The sequence below is a fragment of the Manacus candei genome, unplaced genomic scaffold (genome assembly GCF_025592945.1).
Source record: "Manacus candei isolate 608988 ecotype Guabito, Panama unplaced genomic scaffold, ASM2559294v1 h1tg000076l, whole genome shotgun sequence".
Taxonomy (NCBI): Eukaryota; Metazoa; Chordata; class Aves; order Passeriformes; family Pipridae; genus Manacus; species Manacus candei.
This window is the reverse complement of record NW_026138124.1, coordinates 8616615-8638321: the sequence shown is the minus strand read 5'-3', so window position 1 is coordinate 8638321 and position 21707 is coordinate 8616615. Positions and strand designations below refer to the sequence as shown.

The 21707-nt window shown below is 53.0% G+C and overlaps 1 protein-coding gene across 1 annotated transcript in view; it reads right to left on the bottom strand.

Moving 5' to 3' along the window:
* Positions 1 to 619: 619 nt before the first annotated feature.
* The window catches only part of NXN (nucleoredoxin), a 49202-nt gene continuing 28114 nt past the window's right edge, over positions 620 to 21707 (bottom strand). The window contains exons 2-8 of the mRNA XM_051809254.1: positions 14310 to 14427; positions 12826 to 12959; positions 12374 to 12474; positions 11746 to 11852; positions 6698 to 6877; positions 4058 to 4182; positions 620 to 1797 (exon numbers count right to left, since the gene is read on the bottom strand). Of these exons, the coding sequence (XP_051665214.1) occupies positions 1615 to 1797; positions 4058 to 4182; positions 6698 to 6877; positions 11746 to 11852; positions 12374 to 12474; positions 12826 to 12959; positions 14310 to 14427 (948 nt within the window). The 3' untranslated portion in view covers positions 620 to 1614. The remainder of the gene's footprint in view (positions 1798 to 4057; positions 4183 to 6697; positions 6878 to 11745; positions 11853 to 12373; positions 12475 to 12825; positions 12960 to 14309; positions 14428 to 21707) is intronic.

The following is a 21707-nucleotide window of genomic DNA, read 5'->3' as shown; positions in this document are numbered from 1 at the left end:
CTGTGCTCACCCAAACCCTGTGCTCCAACGAGCACTCCAACCTTGCCTGGCTGGCTGGGGCTGGCATGGTGTGGGGTGCCTGAGTTCCAGCAGTCCCGCCTGCACTGCTGCCAGGAGGTGGTGGGCTGCTCCCTGAACTGCTCCCCAGGCAGTTCATCACCGCTGAACACCAGAACCTCGGAAACCTGCAAAACACGGGGGAATTAATACAGGCCAGGCTGGCGGCTGTTCCCAGCTCCTGGCAGGGTGGGAAGCTGCAGCAGGATAAAAGAGGAGGCCATAATCCTGCCATGGCTGACTAATGAGCTGAAAGGGAAAAGCAGTGGCTTGAACAACACGTGCTATTCAGGCGGGACATCAGGCTGGGAGCACCCCACCAGCTGCCAAATGGCTCCCTCCCTCCTGGGGAGCACCAACCCACCCTGTCCCCCAAAAAACCAGGCACAGGCAGGGGCTGTGTGAGCCCATGAGGGGAACACATGATCCCAGTTCAGCCCCCACAGTGCTGGGAGCTGCTGCCACTGACACCTACCCGTGGGGTCTGGCTGGGGGCTCCTCTTCCCACACACAGGCTCTCCCTCTCCCCCGACAGCTGGACGCAGCAATTGGCACCTCCAGGGACGAGGTCATTGTAACAGTTTTATTACAAAGTTCCAATCACCATGTACAGTTTTTACAATGTCACTTTTCGGGGGCTCGGTGTGCTGCTTGGGTTAGGGAGAGATTTTTTTCCTTAGGTTTTTTTTTCTTTTTTTTTTGGTTATTTTTTAAAGAACAGCACCATTAACGTTCAGTTTGGGACACACCTACAAAAAACAGCTCAATCAACTAACACAGAGGGGAGAGGACAATTCATACCAGAGAGGGGGGACAGGGAGAGCACAAGGGAGATACAAGAGGTGAGGGCAGCCCGGTGGTGATCCTCCTCCTGGCTCAGAGAGGGAAGGAAAGAGGGATTACCCACCCACTGCGGGCGGATGGACTCTGACATGCACAACCAGCGCTGCCTAAGGCTGTCGGTGCTTGGAGTGGGAGGTGGGAAACCCAACCAGAAAGGTCTCACCCCCAGGAGGAAGAGCTTGGCTGTGCTGTGGTCTTTCAGAGGTTGTCAGCAGTTAAGACTTTGTCTTGGCCTCGTCAGGGCACTTGCATGGGAGAGAAGGACCAGCCAGGGGCAAAGGGGACAGTTTCCTTATTGCTTCCTGGAAGTCATTTAGTCAGCAGGGGTGGTAAGAAAGGAAAGAAGGGGGAGGAGGAAAAAGAAAAGAGCCCCAAGAACCCCATCCACTGCCTGATGCATACGTTGGGAAGAACACCATGCAAGGAAATTTGCCTGCTAGCTAGTGCCGTGTATAAAGTAAGGATACGGTAACAGTTCTGGCCTGGTTATTAGAGAATATATCACCATGAAGCACAAGCGAAGTCTCCAAACGCCAACAACTCCCTGCTGAAAGTGCATCTCAAGGAGTTTGCTTAGGAGAAGGATTCACTGCGTAAAACAAGGCACCACAAGAAGGTTGGATACTGGGTCGGGCGTGAGGACACGCTGGAGAATCCACAAGCGGCGGAAGAGAGACCTAGTTTTAAATAATGTCTGTTGGCGCAGAAGCCCCCTTAGATGGGCTCGGGTTTTAGCTTGTCTGCTAGAAAGTCGCTGACAAAGGCTTCCACGATTTCGGGCGTGATCTCCTCCACATCCATCACGTACTTGGCCCGGGCTGACATGTCCAGGATGGTGAGCAGGGGTGCAGCCTCAGGCAGGTTGGTGTAATCCCGCAGGGAGTCGGTCATGTCGTCCTGGAGGCCAAAAGGAGAGGGAGAGGGGAGTCATCAACAAAGCCAGGACACCAGGAGCAGTTTGCTGCTTCCACAGCACGGTCCAGCCCGCAAGGGATTGAGCCCTGCACCAGCACTGCAGGACCACAAGTGTAGCAGGCAGCACCTGTCTTGCTGCCTGCCCTGCCTATGGTTTGAGCCAAAACCAAACCGGGCTGATTTATCCCAGGCTGGAATGGGACATGCACTCCTCCAACACTGTCCATGCAGTGCACTGCTCCCAGCACACCCAGACTGATCCTGGGGCTTCTGGGGCATCCACAGCTCAAGGAGCTGGGGACAAGTGCTGAATGTGGGATCTGCGAGCCCCCAGTTTCAACACAGCCACGGCCTCATTGCTCACAGGGACTGGACACCGAATGGACCTGGGAGCACATCCAGAGCAAAGCAAAGAACAGGAATGGGGCGTGAGCCAACACCATGACCCCACCAGCAGGTCCCAGTGTCTGGGCAAGCACAAGAGCAGCAGGCTGCTTACAGGGGGAGCGGGCTGCCCTCCCCTCAGCCAGGCACAGCACAGCTCTGGGCAGAGAGAACAGTATCTCTGCCAAGGCTGTGCAGCGTGAAAGCCGGTGCTGGGGCGATTCATCTCCCGTTCCCGGCCAAGCCCACGACACACCACATCCGAGACAGGGCGTTCCTCCGCACCCCTTTCCAGAGGCAGTAAGAGAATCCATGCACCTGGTTGGCGGCCGGGGCTCTGCAGCGCGAGGCGGCAGCGCAGGGGGACTCTGGTCGCGCCTCCCCTTCCTTTGCAGGGGTTTCTGGCGCAGCCGGACCACGTGGCTGGAAGGGCGAGCAGGGCTGGGCCCGTCGCCTCGGCACTCGCCCCCCACCCTTCCCGCCTCCCAGCCCAGGTGTCGGGAAGCCTCTGGGAAGCCTCTGGGAAGCCTCTGGGAAGCCTCTGGGACGCCTCGTCCTTTATCCGATCGCCGCAAAGGGACCAAGGAACATTTTTAATCAATGCAAAATCGGTCCAGACGGTGCTGGGAGAGGAATGGGAGGCGCCAGCTCCGTCCATGGCCGGGCTGCTTTGTGCGTGGGGGCCAGCGGAGACCCGGGGCCAGCGCTCCCGGCTATTGAGGTGACGGATGAATGGGACGTGCCGGACGCTCCCCATTCTTCGTCCCGGCCGCCGCAGGGACGTCGGGAGCTGGATGAATAGCAGCAATGTTTCAGCTACAGCCGGCGAGCAGGAGGAAAACGCTTCGCAGGCTCTGGGGGAGGGGGGGAAGGTCCTGGACCCTCCTAAAATAGCCTTTCCAACAAGGGACTTATTCAAGGGTGCAGGGCTGGGTTGGGACGCTCACAGACCCGTCAGGGCGGTGGGAGCGGGAGCGCCTCTGCGGAGGGGCTGACGGGGCTGTGGGAGGCAGTGGTGGGGGCTCTCCCGGCCGGGGGGGCCGGGGTGTGGCAGTGGGGACCCTTCTGTCGCAGGGCGGCTCCGGAGGGCCCCGCTCACGGCACACTGCGGCTGTGACGTGGGTGTGGAGGGACAGAGCAGGCGCAGCCGCTGCCACCTGCCCAGGCCCTGAGCAGAAACGTGGGAGGGGAACTGCAGGCCTGGGAGTACTGGGAGCTTTCCTGACCCTTACACAAAACCCTCCTCGTTTGCCAGGCTGCAGCAGGGCAAAGTGCCTGCACGGGGGAAAGGGAAGGCAAAAGCTCTATTTTGCCATTTCCATTCTCTCCCGCAGATCTTGACTCTGGAACGCCGCAGCCTGCACATGCTCCAAACACCATCCCAGCCAAGAACAGCGTGGCCAGCTCAGGAATCAGCCCTTGTTTCATGGGCTGGGCCAAGCTGAAACCCAAACCCTGCTCCTCTCCCCCTGCCCAGCCGCTTTCCTGCCCATGCAGCCTCAGGGCTCGAGGGGCCAGCAGGTAGCACAGCATGAGGCTGGAAGCCCCACCGTGGTAGCTCCACTCCCTCCCACATCCTGCAGCCCCACTCTGCCTGTCCTCAGCACCTCACTCACCTGCTGTCAGGCTTTTCCGCCTCTGAGCAAACACATCTGGGACTCCTTTGCCAGAAGTAACATCCAGCAAGGAGAGCAGGGACTGAGCCAGGCCTCAAGTCTGTTTTTTCTCTGTCGTCCCTGAGTAGCTGCAGTAGCTCCCTGTCTCAGTTTACCCACTTGAACAATGGCAACAGCAGTCCCCAACCCAGCTCAGTCCTCCCACCCAGCAGGACACAGCCCTGCGCTCTGCTCTCACTTACCTCACCCGCCACGAAGAAGAGTAACGGCGCCTCCTCATCTTTGGCTTTGTACTTGGCTATGATTTTTTCAGCTATGGGCTGAATCAGTTGTTTCGCTGCCTCCGACTCTCCATCATCCTCTGAATCTGCAGGGCACAGGGGTGGGCAGACAAAACGAAAGAGGCAAGGCAAAAAGGAGGTTAGGATCAAACGGATGCAAACTGGCCGGGCGCTGGCAGCTCTATCCCACAGCACCACCAAGCAGGAAAACGGGAGGCCCGGATGCCCAGCACCAACTTCAAAGCCACACAGCTCTGTAGCAATTAGGGAGCAGCTGAAACACGCCTTTCATGTGAGACAGGGAAACACGTAACAGAAGAGAAACTCCTGCCCCCCAAATACTTCAGTGCTCACTCCCTGGTGCTGTTGCTGATGCACAGGGACAAACAGGCGCAAAAAAAAAAGCTGCTGGCATGTTTTGAAGACCAAAGGAAGGCGCTGATCTGAGGCTGCCTGGCACCCCTGCCCGCCACCCAGCATCCCTCTGCCTCAGGACGGCTGATCGGCAGCTTTGCTGCTCGAGTCTCTGCAGCAGCAGTGCTGTGAAGGCAGCTTTGATTTGACAGAGGTAGAGTAGAAAGAGATGGCAACATCAATCAAACACCAGCCACCACTGAAGTTCAAATACTGAGCTAGAGAGAGGAGAGTCTGTGTCCTTGAGCAGCATCGAGATTAAATGATTCCAATTCGGGGACAACTTTCAGCATTAAAAAAAAAAAAAAACGAGGGAAGGAGGTGGAAGAGAGGCCCCTTGTCTCCTTGGCTGCGTGCAGCTCTCGTGGTCCTTGATGCAACCACCCAACCCAACAGGTCCAGCCCCCCGCTGGGACAGGCAATGTCCATGCCCAGCACACTCTCTGCCCTTGCTCCACACATCCCTGTGCTCTCTGCCTTCTCCAAGCAAAGCAGGAGATTCCAGAGACGCTGCTCACTGGATTCCAGGGCCAGTCCTGCATGGCAGTGATAAATACGTGGAGTTGTGGGGTGTCTGCAGGGATTGATTTTTCTACAAACATCGGCTGCTGGCAGCACTCCAGGCAGCCCTGCACACTCTGGCTAACCCAGCCCTAACCTCTCCAGGGAAGGATGTAGATTGGACAGGATTTATTCACCACCAGCACTTGCTAAGCCTGCCTTCTCCTGGGGGTGTTGCTGCCTGTGCAGCACAAGCACTGGACTGCTGGGAGACCCCCCCAGCAGGACACGGGCTGGCCAGGAGCCCCCATCCCCGGTGCCTGCCTTGATGCAGCACCAGCTGCATCTCTGCCCCAGCACATTGCTGGCAGACTTCACCAAGACCATCCATCCCCAAAAGCGCTGAGGGAGAGCTCCAGCTGCTCTCCTGATGAGCTGTTTGCAGCAAGGTGATAGAAAAACTTTGCTCAGAGCAAGATAAAAATAACTCTTTCCAGAGGCCTGCAGCGCCAGCCCCAATCCATCAGGCTTGGCGTGGCCAGCCGGTCCTTCCCGCGTGAGGAGAGGATTTTTGGCTCTGTGCTCACATCCCCTGCTGGGCTCTGCTGAATAAATAACCAGGGTCAAAAGGAAATCTGAAAGGGAGGAAGGAAAGGAGCGAGGGCCATGTTATCAGCGCTGCAGAGAAGGGTGTGCTGCTCACAAAGGGCACGTGAGGAAGCAGGACACCAGCCCTGCCCTGGGCCAGGCCCCTGCACAGCATCAAGAGGCTCAGGGCAAGGGGGGCTTCTTCAGCAACCCCCCACCACAGCACCACAGAGCACTCAAGGGCATGCTGTGTGCACCTCTCTGCTGCCCACCTGGGGCTCAGCCTGCAGCACAGCTCATCCCAGCCACGCCCTTGCCCGATTTACCTGTCCATTGCTAGCAGGGAAGCGATGAGGAAAGAGCCATCTGTACTTCAGATGAGCTCTAGGCCAGTTTCTAACTTCATGTGTGGGTTAGCACTGGAAGAAGGATGGGGACTTCGGGGAAAAGCCTGCCCTGTCCTGTAGTCATTGCCCTACAGGGGAAATCAAGGACCAGAGAACATGAAAGAGGCTCCTCTGTCACAGCCCTGTTCAGCACAGGGACTCAAGCCCTGAGATGTGGTTTCCAGCAGAGCTATAATCCCTCCTAGAGACACTTCCTCTGCCTCCTCTGGAATGTCACGTGTGCCTGAAGTCCCTGCTCTAGAAAGGCTTTTCCCATCACCACCACCACCAGCTGTGACAGTGTATTTCTCATACTCCCCAACACCTCATCAGCATTCCTGTCCACAGCCACCACTGCACCTTTGACATGGCAGCTCCTCTGCACTGCCAATCGCTGCTTCATCACATCCTTCGGGTCGGTGCATGGGAGCTGTGGGAGATCCAGGGGCACAGCAGGCTCTGGGAAACCCCTGCGAGCTGCAGCAGCCCATGGCTGTGTCTGTCCTGAGGGTCTTCCACAGGGAGCTCTCTCCCTTGTGGCCTCTGCAGACACGTCAGCGCTGCTCTCAAAGATGGAAATGGGCTGATGTCCCTTCCCACGGACACTGTCACCACCAGAGGCAGGTTCTCAGCCCCATGGCCAGCTCCAGCTGAACTGGCAGGTAGCCCAGCCCCTTTCCCGAGCACAGGCTCTGCTGTCACAGCTCCATACCTACAAAGAGAACGAGGCAGGGCCCCTCATTCAGCTGCACAGCGTTGGAGTCCGTCAGCTCCAGCACGGGCTTGGGGTGCCAGGGGAACTCGCGGCACTCGATGTCGTTCAGCACCTCCACCCGCCCCTGCCGCGTGATCACGTCTCCCTTGGAGTCCAGGACGATGAGGGTTGGGATGCCTGCGATGGAAAAAAACAGGGGGGATCAGCCACAGCATGAACTGGCCAGCGACAGGGCGTGGGGAGAAAGGCCTTTTCCTATCGCCTCCAGCTCTGGCAGGAGCCCAGCGAGCTGCTGCCTCTCCACAGCTCACGGTGTGGGGATCAGGCTCCCTGGATCCTGTTTCCGTCCTAGCAGAGCACTGCAATTCAGGAGCAACAGCAGGAAGCAGAGAGATAGGCTCTGGCATTGCCTGCCTCTCCCTGCCCAAGTGCAGGCAGGGGTCACTGCTGCCTGGTGCTCCTGGATGCAAACCCCACCCTACCACACAGGGACCCTCCTCCCAGGCTCCCTCCTGCACAGTGCCAGGCAGAAGTGCCACTTGTGCACTCCCATCCCAGCAGCTGCTGCTGGACGAGCCTGGTCCCGGTTCACAGGAACACTCATGGATCACAGACAGCAGTGGCCAGGAAGCAGGGTGTGTCCCTTCCCAGAAGGAACACCATGCATTTTAGCAGCCACAGACTTCTCCATGAACCCCCACAGCCCTCCAGCACTCAGCACTGATGGCCCAGCCATTTCCACAGCAGCAATGCCCAGGGTCTACAGGATTGTGGCACTGGAGAGGATGGGGCTCAGAGGACATCCAATTATGTTCTAGCCCTTGGGAAAAAGCAGCATTTTGCCCTGAGCTATGGGGCTGGAAAGCCCTGTCATAAAGGAGGAGCTTTTACACAGGAGCTGGCAGTGGGGCAGGGTGGACACCAGCTGGTGACCATCCCATCTGATAAGGCACCAGCTTTCCGGCCACAAAACAGTCACGGGTGGGTCAACAGGAGTGGCTCATATCGGTGACTTCATCTGGAAAGCACACCATTCCTCTGGCATCAGGCAGACAAAGAAACATCCCACAAGGAAGGAAGAAGGGAGAGCTTGGGATCAGGCCCCAAGGGACACGTGAAGTGACCACAGTCAGTGTCAGGTGCTGCTGTTTGCTGCTTATCACCCGGGCTTCGACCTGCTCCCTATCCAGCATATCCTTCACCAGCAACTTCCCACAAACCACAACCAGCAAACTGAGACAACTCAAATCCTCCTGCCCTCACCCAAAGGTTCATTTTAAAGCTCATTCCTCAGGAATACCCTGCAGAGCCATTCTCTGGGCACTAAGCATCCTTGCCCCTGCCAGGCTTCTGTGCTCCCATGTTTGTACAACAGTGGGTTACTCACAAGCCCTCTGAATTTTAGGCATTTCTCTAGGAAATACACGGCCATCTGTCTGTCCCAGCCTGCCTGCAGGTCCGGGCCAGCGGCCGCATTCCCGTCATTCCAGCCCGGCATTCCTGCTGCTGTGCTGGGGCTGTGAGCACAGCACTGGGCTGGTGCTAAGCAGCAGTGCAGGAACCCACCCAATGGCTGGGCTTGCAGATCCTAAGGGTATGCCAAGAAAACCATTTTGTATCACAAAAAGGCTTATTCATTACCTGTTGGTATTCAACGTAGCTCCAGGGCAGGGATGGGTTAAACAGACGGGATGGAATTGGGAAATCTCACTCTGGCCCTGCCCTTACAGGCACAAAGTGCTCCTGATGCCAGAAGCACACAGTATTCAGCATCCCACATGGTTTGGATCTCTATCCATTTCTGATTCCCAACCCAAACGCCTGCTTTTCCATCCATTAAACATGAGGGACATTCTAGAGACTCAGGTTCAGGTCATCAGTCAGCCTGAATGACACAGCACAACCAGGCAGAGATGTCAAATGAGCTTTGCTGATCTGGGAAAATTAAGGGCCCAGTTTAGACACAGATTGTTGTGATTCTGCAGCTATCAAGGATTTCATGCACTATTCAAAACATTCCTTTAGATTTTACCTGATTTGCATATGCAGACACCCCCCCTCCCCAAATACCCAGCCACTAAACCTCCAACTGCAAATACAAAACTGAATTAGAAAAGAGAGTCATTTTTAAGGTAATTCACATCCCTGTCCAAGTCTCTGGGGTCAGGACACAGCCTTACCAGGTGTGTGGTGGCATCCCATAGGATCAGCCTTCAGGTGACCTTTGTTACTACTTCCCTAACAAATACATCCTCTTTTCAGGGGATACAGACCTGCAGGACCAGGGAAACTGCCTTTAACCTCATTCATACCTGCTAACCCAAATACTTCCCCCCCTCCCCAGCCCTCTCTCTGCTCATCCCAGCCACTATTTGTTATTTTAGTGCCTTTTGGGGGTTTTGGTAATTGCCTTAAGTCATAACACCAGAATTTACTTATCAAGAAGAATCAGCGATCAGACACTGCAATGAATATTGTATAAGCCTGGATGGGAATTAGCATAGACGGGCTGGGTTGGATTTTATGCATTAGAAAATGGATTTGGCTCCCACGGGGCCAGCATTTTATGAAAACACAGGGGCCAAATGGTTTGTTACCGAACCTGGCAAGACATTTACATATTTATATGTTAAACCCCATATCCAACACGGAAATCTCATCTGCATGAAGTCTGCTGGGTGCATAAATCACAATCTGCGTGAACCAACCACACCAAACACAGGATGGGTGGTGAGTTTTATTGCTCTTTTTTCATCTTTTCAGAAGAAAGCTCCAGGGATCTCCCATAACAGCGACTTCCAGGCTGCTCCCACCACCCGGGCTGTGAGAGTGACCTGTGGGTGTCTGGGCTAAAGCATGGGGCAGAGGAGAAACAATGGTTTTTGGAAGGGATTGCAAATCCCAAAGAGGCACCATGGAGTCCAGAGGGAATATTCAGGAACTCAAAAAGAATCTCATAAGATACAGAACAAGGGGCAATTCCTAACTAAGTGTAAAATTTATCACTGCTTCTCATCCCATCGGAAGGAGAGCTGAGGCCAGGGGATTTCACCGAAGGCAGGACTGCACAGACCAGGAGCTGCCCACACAACAGGGAGTTATTTCTAAGCAGCCATGACACAAGACATGACTCTTTCTCAGGACAGTCCTGAGAACTGCACCCAGAAGCAATTTACTAGAGGTGGTGCGGTACAGCCTCCGACTGCATGTGAGTTATGAATAGAGGCATTCAAGTAAACCCAAATAAAGGCCAATAACTCAACTTACATTTTATACATTTATACAGTATTTTCAAATGCTGTAGGAGCCAACACAGGACTAAAATAACACGAGATTTTACTCTCTTGCTGCTTTCCACCACTCAGGAACTTAAAGCAGACAGGGAAGACAAGCTCTTCTGTTGTTTCAGTACCCAGCCTTCAAAAAACAGCAGAAAACCTTGCCACGTGCATGCTGTGCTCACAGCCCAACCACCAGGATGGTAACCTGGACACTGAGCAGGCTACAAGCTCCCACTGGTGCAAGGGAGCAGCTCCAAAGGGAACTTTGAAGATGTGTGGCAGCATCAGAGTCGTCTGGGGAAAGGAAGATGAGATTACACGGGTCTGATTTTTCATTTTGGTGGAATAACCACCCATGGTGATGAGTGGAGCCCACGACATCCAGCTCTGTTTGCAGGAAGCTTTTGTCACAGCTGGTGTGAAGAGCCTGACTGCAAACAGACAGTCAACCCCAAAGTTTGCACAGAGCTGGGATTCAGAGGTGACACGGGAGCTCCCTGGGCAGGGGAAGGGGTTGGGGTGCAGGGGAACAGCCAATATTTACACCTTCAGGTCAGCGCACAGCAAAGAGAGATACCTTTAAGAAGCCAGCGGCTGGAGTTAGAGGGAAAGCTGTTGTCACTGTTTCCCAGGATACAGCATGCCTGGTGCTCAAGTATCCGTGTCTGGACACCTTATTTACAGAAAGTCCCAGTGAAACTGGCAGCAGTCCTGTGGCTCTCAGCCGAAACCAGCACTGCAGAGGCTTGTGCGCGGGCCGGGGAGAAGACGGATGAATTTGGAAAGCTCCTGCCTCATGGGAAGGCAATTAAGCAGCAAAATGATGGCTATTTAAAGCAGGCAAATGGTTATTCTTGGTTTAAGGTCAGGGAACAGAGCTGAGCAGCAGCACCTGAGCTCACGCCAGAAGGGGTGCTCGGAGAGGACCCCAAGGAGGGATTATTTCTCCTGTCACTCTTCCCAAGCCCTTGGCCACCTTTGGCTACACTCCCCCTTCCCTGCAGACCATATTACCACTGCCAGCCTGCACCCACCTGACTGATGTTGCACAGAAATGGATGAGAAAGAGCCACATTGCAGCAAAATCCTTTAACCACAGGGACAAACTGTATGTCCATACATGAGACTGTGAGAGCCAGTCACCTTACACACCTCTGTGCCACAGCTTGTCCCCTGCAGGAACAAGGTGCCAGTCCCCAGGAGGGCTGCTGTGAGAGTTTATCATCTTTGTGACTCTTTGAAGCCACCCAGACAGAGTCTCTCCCTGCCCCTACGAGCAGCTGGGGCTGCTGGAATTCTGGCACTGGCACGTACAGTAAAAGCAAAGCCATGGTTTACATCAAACACTCTCTCTTCTGTAATTCATGTCACTAACATAAACCAGATGCCATCTTCCTCAGCCCCTGCACAGAACGACGGCCTGCCTTTGCATTACATAAAACAGCAAGAAAACGAAATTTGAACCTTCAAGAAAAAGCAAAAATAAATAAATCGGTAATTAGACAAAAAACATCCAAGCCAAAAACAGCTTCCAAGTTTCCAGGAAGAATTAGGCTGTTTATGGAAGTCCTGTTTCAACTAACAGCCTGCCTGGCAGGTGGTAGGAATGTGAGTTTGTGGAGAGCAGAAACATGAAGCGGCTCTGCCTGGGGCACTGTGCTTTGCTTTGCTGCTTTCTTGGTTTAGTTAAACAAGGGGAGACATTACAAATATTCAACAAAAGGAGCAGAGAGGAGATCTGTGCATCAGTGCAGCCTTTCCTACCTTGGATGCCATAGAGCCGGTTCAGGCGCGACCGCCTGGCCTCGTCGGCGTAGGGCACAGCCACCCAGGGCATCTCACTGAAGTACTGGTTGAAGGATTCCTCTGACCTGTGCAAGAGGAACAGCACATGGGATGCAGAGCAGAGCCTCTCCACTTGCCAGGCTCTTTCCTCATTAAAAATCTGGCCTGCAAAGCCCTTCATCCCTTCCACCAAAGCCCACCAGTATGTGCTGCTGGCAGACACAACCTGGGGAGAGCCGGGGGAAATTCAAAACCCCCAGTCCCTCAAGAAGAGGTCCACGGTGCATTTTTTTCCCCAATAAAATATTTCAAACTCTCTGGAGCATCTGAATGCCAACCCACGGTGGCAGCAGCAGCTTGAGCATCCCTCAGACCTCAGAGCCATGAGCCACAAAGTAAAACACAGACCTGCTCCATATCCCACTGCTGCCCTTGCTGAGCCCCCTCTGCACTTCACCACTAGGCAGAGGGAAAGGACTCAGCCTTTCTGACATCAGAGCCAACCTGCTCTGCCCCAGATCAAATTTCCACCACAGATCAAGCCAACAATGCTCACAGCTTGGGGGTAAGCCAGCTGTGCCTGCACAGGGTGTTAGTGCTGCCTCACCTGTCTGCACTGACGAAGAGGATCTCAAACTTCTGGCCTGCCTCCTTGATTTTATGGTAGGACTCAACCAGGACCCTTGTGAGGCTTCGGCACGGCGGGCACTGCAAAACACAACACGTGGATAAGGACATTGTCTCCTCCTCAGGGCCAAACCCACATGCAGCAGGCCCAGGCGACACAGTGACCATGAACAGGTGTGACCTCATCTTTGCTGGAGTGCCAGGCAGCAGCTCTGAACGTGGCTGGGGCTTACGGTCTTTAAGGTACCAACAAAACCCCTCCTGATTTTCAAATCTGATCACTTCCCCTTCTGAAGGGCCAGCTGAAGATGGCAGGCCACTGCAATGCTGAATGACCAGAGCATCTCAAACCCTTTAACACCAACCAGCCTGGGGTCTGACCAACCCTCCCTGAGCCCACTCCAAGTGCTCTGCACAGCACCCACTACTCACCCAGTGCGCAGAGAAATAGACCCCAATGTGAGAGCCCTCCAGGGCACTGCTGTCCAGTGTCTGCCCGTTGTTCCTTAGCAGAGGCCCAGCAACAACTTCACTGAAGGGTTTTGGCCCCCAAGGGAACTCCAGACCTGTGGAGGGGTCAGGGTAGGGGTGGAAAGAAGACACGAGACAGTAACATGCACGTCCAGCTTTTGCAGGCTCAGAAAGTTCCACTAGACAAACCATCCCTCCTTCTGCAATGATGCAGGGGATCCTATCTAAGGAATCCCACTAGGGTTTATTCCCATCCATGGGGGATGCAGAGCAACTCACCATGTCATCCCTGCCCCAGGGTGAGGGAGCCAAGCTCTGCACTGCAGCCAGGGTCACCTCCTCCTCTCAGGTAGGCTGCACCCTGAGCCTGAGTCACAGCACCTTTGGCTTGACAAAGCCTGCTCTGGTTTAGTGCCTGATGAGGCATTTTTTCCTTATCAACAGCATTTATTTTACCAACAGAGGGCAAGGTGGTACGTGCTCAGGAATGCAGTCAGACTGTGTCCCTTATACTGACATTAACCATGTATTTTTACGTATATACATGTGTTTTTGTTATTTATAAAACCTTCGCTATATACATGTACGAGATGGTGTGTTTATATATATATATATATATATAAAATCTTACACTAACCCTTTGTACCCCAAAGCAAGCTGTGTGTGTACACACAAACACACGCTCTGAATCATCTGCTGCCAGCTCCCAGAGCAATCAATCCATGTGTTCAGTCAGAGAGGAGGAAACATCACAGATGGCTCAGGCCACAACATGTTCTTACTGTACAGCTCCTGCCACTCAGCTAAAGACTCAGTCACCACGCTCAGTATTTGCTGCATGAAGAAACAATGAGCCAGTAAGATGTGTGGATGGACAACTACAGCGGTTGACTGATGGATCTCTGCAGGGTCTGTGAGTTAGGGCACACATTTTGCTCATTTTGGTTTTTCCAAATTGGAAGAAGATGGATTTAATATCAACTCCCAGCACAGTAAACCTCAGCATGGGAGAACGGTGGCATTTCTCTGTTTAATTTGTAAGTAATGGGAAATTCACTCTAACAGAGTGTGATGTCAGTGATGAAGTCCTGTTCAGTATTCTGGAAGGATTTTGCTCCCAAGGTATGGAAAGTCTGGGCCCTCACTCTGTCCACGTGCCTCCATCAGGGAAAAATCCAAACTGAATGCTTCAGTTAGCCTAACTTTTTCCTCATTAGCACTCCAGACAAAAATCCTGGAGGGAAATTCTTTGTTCTTTTCAAGAAGCAAAACCAAAACACAAGATCTGGCAGGAATGGTGCAGAAAATTTATCGCCGAAAATAGCACAGTGCTTTGAATAGTTAATGACAATAGTTCTTTGTTCCCTCTCCCCTAGGCAATTCAGAATGAACTGAAATGAAAAGGCAGCAGTGTGTCCATGTTTCCAAGAGATTCCAAGTCTTACCTTCTGGGTCATCTCGGATGACCAGGAGGCCATTCCTGCAAACCACCTTCCCGGTGGAGGCATCGATAAATATTAGGGAAGGAATGTTGGAGACTCTGTACTTGTTCCACAGCTTCAGCTGTAAAAGAGATTGGGAGGGGAGATAAGAAAGGTAAACTTGGCAGCCTGAAGAGGAAGATTTTGGAGCATTCGCATCTTTTAGAACAGAGGTCAAAGCTGAGCAAAGAAACAGAACTGGTGCTTCAGGAATGAGTGTCAAGAAATGTGAGGAAGAGCTGCCGGGCCAGCCTGGACCTCCAGCGCCCACAGAGACCCTCACCATGACCACTATCCTCTTGGTAGCTCAAGTGAGACCACCATGTGTCTCACACCTGCCTGGGAGCACAGGTAAATCTTCCCCTCCTCCTGCATTTACCTCTGCAAGTAAAATGGGGTTAATATTTGCCATGCTTTGAGGTCTTTGTTTAGAAGACATGCTAAGCACAAATACTTTTAATGCCACTGCTCTGAAGCAATTTGTAATGCTTCCCTGGCTGTTTCCTCCCCTCCCATTTCAGTGTTGATTAAACAAACCAGTAACCCCTGCCAAGACACAGCCAGGCTGAACGCAAGGTCAACACACAAAAAAATTATTCTTCTGCAACTGGGGCTTCCCAGGTTTGTTCCCAAGAGCTGATTAATGGGTTTGACACCAGCCTGGGGGCCACATACCTCATCTATCCTGCACTGCCAGCTTCACAATGGTCCCCAAGGGCTATGAGCAGAAGCCACGCAGCCTGATGGCCACATTTTGGGCATCCTGGTCTGGATGGTCCTGTCTGCTGGTCATTACGTTCTGCAGCGAGCTCAGCTCCGCACAAGGTCGGTGACTGAGTGTTCTGGGTATCACACAGTCCTAGGTTGACATTTCTCAGTATGTGCTTCTGGCACAGGGTAATTTGGGGCTTAACTCGTGCACAGAAGCTCGTTGGGATGAGCAGGAACAAGATGATGACGGCTGCTGGCACAGCCCAGCCTGCAGGTGTGGGCTGGCCGTGCACAGGAGCCGGTGTCCCCACCACGCATGGAGGAGCTGCTGCCATCACCACATTTCCTTACCCTTCTCCAAGCATTCCCAACCTCAACAGCCCAGTGGTGAGTTATCAAACGCTCAAACAAAAAAGCCAAACCATAGCCAAGAGCCAGAGGGGAAGGAAATTAATCACCATCCTCCCCTAACATCAAGCTCTGCTCTGCAAAGCCCCTCGGGCTCCATGTGTTTACAACTTGCTCTGGTTTGGAAAATAAAACCCAGCCATGGGAGAAGCACAGAAAGGGACCACCAGTGCCAGCCAGCAGGAGAGCCAGAGAAACCATCACACAACATCCTGCTGCTTCCATCAGTATCTCACACAGAAACCACACCCAGGTGTTTTTCCAGAGGAAGAGGCCGCAACTCTGCAACTGATTTGTCCTGTCCCTGATTTGCAAAGACATGCAATTCCATTTCCTGAGCTGGGAATGATCTGGGGACCAGGCCACGAGGGCAGGAATGGGATGCAAGGTGCAGACCTCACCAGAGATCCAGCTAAGGAAGAAAGTCACATCCACATTCAGGTTTTAGTGTCACTGTATTAAATATTTCTTCCAACACCTTTCTATAGAAGCTGTATCTGGATAAGTGACAGTGTCAGCCTGCTTTCAAGAGGTGTTAGCATAACACTCTTCGGTCTGAGAGAAAGTGTTACCACTGATCTAGGAAGACTCTGTCAACCTCTATCCACCAGGACCTAGAGAGAGGTGAGGTTTTGTGTCCTACCCACCAGCCTTCCATTTCCAATAGACATATTTCTTGGGACAAGCCAACTCATACACAATAGATTCTCAAACCAAATGGCCTTGGGCATGAAAAGAAAAAAAGAAATTGTACTCACTGCAAACCAGCCCCTTCACAATGAGGGTTTTCAAACCACAGAAGGTAAAACCCACTTCTGTGAAGTTTAAAGGGTGGGGAAAAAACCCTTTATAAGGATCACAGGCATTTAACAGGGTGCTGCAAACAATAAGGAAATTACAACTAGCAATCAGATCGCTCTCTTTAAATAGTTGCTTACATTACACTTCATTTTGCCAAGTCCTTTGTATACAGAAGCAGCTCCCCTGGGGCACCACGGCGGGTCCTGGCAGTTTTGCTTGGCTGGGGAAGCAGCAGGGTCTGCACTTCAGAGCCAAGAGGCTGCATCCACTCACTGTGCTCAGTGGGATGGGGCTGGAACACCCCAGATAAGGGGATAACACCAAACCAAGCCTGCTCAAAGCACCAGAGCAAGTGGGGCACAGCTGGCTCCAGTCAGTCTACGGGGTCTGGCACACATGGCAACTCTTGCCAACAACTGGTCCTGGGTCTTCTCAGGATGTGTAAGCCACCAGGCCCCACTGGACCCAAACTGCAGGCACTGGTCTTGGCTTCCCAGACATCCATGGCACAGGTAATCTGCAATCCAGACACTCTGACCCCACAAAATGGGGGGCTGCCACTTCTAACTCATCAGTGAGGGTCCACAGGAGAAACACCCTCAAGCAAGCACAGAGCTAGGTGTGTGTCAGAAGGGTCAAAAAGCATCAGAAGAGGTCAATGTGACAACTGCTGCTCCTGGGAGAGCACGTCCATCACCGGGCTCTGAGGCTCGAACCCAAAGAGCATCATGTCACACTCGATCACACCTTGGACGAGCAAGAAAAAGCAATCCAAACTGAAAGGCTTTACCTTGCAACTGTGCAACAGCCACCGCTCCCAGACACAACCCACCAGCACAGGTAACACTAAAAGAAGTTTCATGCTGAGCTGCACTTCCTATTTGCAACAAATTTGCCACCTGGGTTATCACTGAAATCCATCACACAGCACCAACAAACACGACAACTGCACGTAAGAGGAGTGGAACTGGGTTGCCATTTTAAGCCTAGTTATGAAAGCCTGGAATTGGAAATTAGTGGTCTCCATGCACCAGACATATTAATTCTGTACAGGAATGTGCTGTTTAAAGTGGGAGCAGTTTGGTTTGATGATTCTCCTGTGCACTAGAAAAGCTGACGGGGAATGAGAAACGCACGCGCTGCAGGACCAGCGCCAGGATCCACCACCATTCCCACTGCCCCGGCTCTCGTCAGCCAGACTCGGCTTTCCAGAGCCTGTCCGATGCTTCTGAAGGAAGCCTGATGGCTCCTTTTACTGCAGGTCTGACCTGAAAGAGCAGAACCTTGATAGGAAAGGGGCTGGTTCATTTTAGCTGGGCTTTTTGAATAAGGCAGCTCACTGTGGGATTCCCACGCTACACCACCGTTTTGCACCTGAACTGATGCTTCCAGCAAGGACATCTGATCTCCACCTAAAGCTTCTGAACCTGGGGATGACCTAACCTGTCTTGTGGCAAACTGGCTAGTTTTTCTCAGGGTAAAATGTGAGGGGTTTGCACATATGCAGGTTCTGGAAAACAGACGAGCTCCTCCTTGGTCCCGTCAGCTTACACCCACTGGTTGTGGCCCATGCAGGAAGGGGTATCCAGGAGAAAAAAGGCATCCCTGGTACAGGTACCTGCACAACCACACACCTCACAAAGGCTCCTGTGTCAGGCTGGGCGTGGGATGCAGAAAGCAAATTACAACTTGCTCTGAGACCGCAGGCTGATGGGATGATGGCTCAGGCAGCAGGGCAGAGTGCTGCCTCAGCAACTCTGAAAAGCTGTTTTTCCTGCCGTGAAGAGGATGACATAGAAATAACATACTCCACACTCTAAGGATTTGATCATCCATTTAAAGAGGGGATCTCTGCTCCGCTTCCCAACAGCTGTTGCAAATCTGTGGGATCAAGCCAAAGCTAACACAGATGTGGAAATAATCTACGGACTATTCAGCCTGAAAGCAGCTGATCCTCTCGGAGCGCCCTTCGCTCCTGGTTCAGGCTGCACGCCTGCTACACTCCATGCTCACCCCAGGACACCCGCTGGAGAAGCAGCAAGGAAATGCAGCCCCTTGCAAGACACCAAACAGGCTGACCAGCTTTACAGAAACTTCCCTGGCTCCCGTGCAGGTGGTTAAGTGCAGCCATCCAGTGGAAAAACCAGAGTCACCGGATTCCTCCGGTAACTTTATCCCTACACAAAAGCATCACCACGCTGTCCTGGAAACCACTGCCCTGGGCTCCCCTCCACGACTCCATCCACGACCAGCTGTGAGAGGCTTTAAAAGATCACTCATGGTTGAGGTCTGAGGCGATCCTCAGACGTTGGGCCGCACGGCAGCACTCGGTGTTGGCCGCAAGGCTGCTCTCTACACCGGCCCTGGCTGGGTTATTCCCCCCACCACGGTGACTGGGAAATGCCTGGCTGAGACACCCATTGGAGAGGAGTTTGCAGACAGCCGCAGTAATTTTTCCAGATAAAGGTGTCAGACGAGAGGTCTCCCCAGCAGCCCACGGCTCTCTCTGCGCAGGGCTGGCACTCGGCCGAGGTGGATGAAATCCCCTCCTGCTCTGCACATACTGGTGGGGAAGGGATCCCCCACTTCCAACAGCTGCCAGGCGCTATTTTTGGTTGTGCTGATTGATTTATCAGTCCTGGTCGCATTCAGTCACCAACATAAATCCTGAGCTGCAGCAGTTAACGCTGGCAGAGACAAAGCACAACTGCTCGCAGTGCTCTGAGCCCTGGCCAGTGGGAAAGTGGTCCTCCCACCCTCTTTGGGGGCTGCACTTCTCTGCTGTTGCGTGAAACTGGACCATAAAAGCTCTCACGCTTCCATCTTCCATAGGTTACGGAGCTGACTCTGTCTGGAGGTCCAGAGGGCAGACACTGGCTCTGCTCATGTTGCAATCCATGCTTCCACCCTGAGCAGCGACAGGCAGACAAAGGCAGTACAAAAACTGAAAAGCAGCAACAAAATGAACAAAATGTTCCTGCTGTGGATGGCTGCTGCTTTCTGCTGAATCAGGGGTAAAGCCACTTTTCTAAAAACCCACTTTTGGAGGGCACAGCCATTACAGCATGAGCTCGGCTTTTGCTGGTCTCTCATTCCAGGGTTGAAATATCAAGTCTGTCTAAGGAACACAGGAACAGCACTTGGGTGAAAGAGTGCCCTTGGTCCAGGGTCGCAGGGACCAGCAGAGCCCATTGCCCAGCTCTGCCTCCAGCTCTGCCACACAGACCGGCTCTGGGCTGGCGAGACATCCCCAGCCATTCCCACCACCCTGCTCCCTCGGCCCGGCGCTGCAGGGGACCTCTCTGTCCTCGCTCTCACAATGTTAAACTGCAGCTTTTACATCGTGCCTTAAAGGGTTTACAAGCACCAGGGGCCACCCAGGCTCTGCAGACAACAGGCTGCTCCCTCGCCCTGTCGATTTAAATCTGGTTCACGCCTGTCCCCATGATTCAAGCTCAGCTTGAGCGAAGGCTCCTCTTCCTGCCCTCCCTCACTGCTCCTTTCCCTTCGTGCATAAGGGAACCCCCTCAGCAGAAGGGGGACGGTGCAGGAACAACACGCAGCCAAATACTGGGGGGAGACCAGATGGTGCACGCCAAGGTCTGACCCTGTGACACCGAGGAGATCGAGCAAGGCTTGGGATAAATTAATGGCTATTGTGCTGCTGCTTCCCTCTGAAAGTAAATCAAAATCTAATTACAAAATACAATGGTGAGAGAGACGTCTGCTCTGAGAACGTTAATGAGCTGAGGAGGGAGGATTTGGAATTGCAATAAACAAGATTGATGTGAACAGCTGAGACGGACAGTGCAGGGCACTGGGGCTGCTGGTCCATACGGACCCGTGAGCAGCCGGGCGGCTGCATTACTGCTCCCCTCCGTGTGCACGCTGTCTGCAATGGCTGAAAGCCCAGTTAAAAACCACCTTAGGACCAGTTTTCCCTGGCACTTAGCCTGGCAGCACCTGCTGTGGATGCTGCCCCACCACAATATGACTTAGTGAGAGCAAAAGAATTAAAAAAAGATCAACAAGAAAGTCCTGCTTGACGCTTCCACCCTCTCCTTGCTGCAGCTCCATGGTGGGAGACCAGCACAGCACAGTCCAGCTTGCAGCCACCCACATTGCCCCACAGCCAGCAGGGGGTCAGGGGAGACCCTGGCAGGAGCCAGATTGCAACCCTGGGCTTTTGTTCTTCCCAACCAGGCAGAAGGTTTGGAAGCGAAGCAAAAGGAAATCCTCTCCACGGGGTTTTCTGGCACAGCGGCCGCCAGCGGAGGCTACTCTTTGTTCCCCTGAGGAGCTCCACAGCCAAAGCCCGGGGGTGAGGAACCTGGTCCAGCCCAACCTCACGTCCTGGTGCCCTCTCTTCCTCCCATCCTGTCCCTCTCACCACCCCAGTTGCCCAGTGCTGGTACCGCTGCTCTTTACAATTTCCCGGGTTACGCCGCGCAAGGGGCTGCGAGCTGAGCATTTCAGTCGAGGGCAGAGCAGCATATGGCTGGCTCAGAGCACAGGCTGCCTCCCCTCCTCCTGACACACAGGCAGGCTGACAGGCTGGATCCTCCGCAGCCCCCATCTGATAGGAAAACATTTAATTTGAGCAGAGCTGAAGAGCGCTTAACATGATCTATGGAGAGCAAAGCCCCGGGGCCTGCAGCAGACAAGGGAGCTGGCCTGGCTGTTTTACATGTGCAGGTTTCAAAGAGGTGCTGCGCTGGCAGCTTGATTTGATCCCAGGGTGAGGGCAAAGCAGCATTTGTCTAAACACACAGATAACGACACAGGGAGGAAATGAAGCAGGGAGGATGCCACCAGACAGGCTGGTCTATCAACAGCATGAGGATGTCTTTTATAAACATCTTTTTTTTCCAGGTGTTCCTCAAATTGTATTCAACAGCCCAAAGACAATGCAGAATTTAAGCATACAGCACTGTTCCCAGGACTAGGAAATACACTTCCATGCACTTCCAATAAATGGTGGTTTTTTCCTCCATGTGCACACCCTGCTTTATCTTTTAAAAGTAGGTTTGCATGTGAGCCAGATATTTCATACCTATTTTTTCTCCCAGCAGTTCTTTGAGCCAAGCACTCTCCCTTTACCCCCAGGGAAACAAGGCACAAAAATGGGTGAAGAATCCAAGGGGTCTGACAGCACCTGGAACCCACCTGCTGTTACCTGTTTTCATTGGCATTTTTTCACACTTTCCTGGTAGGTAAGACAGAAAGACAAACATAAAAAGCAGTGAGGACAGCGGGAGTTAAAGTGTGGGAAAAATTTAAGACACATGTAGAAGTGCATCAGCCAAGGCCTTTACAAATTACGTCCCTGAATGACTAACACTGAGTAAGAAATAGCTCTGTAAACACAAAGGTAATGAGAAAAAATAATAATTTTTCTCTCTCTTCAGGGAAGGGATATTTTTCCATCTGTTCATAGGAAAG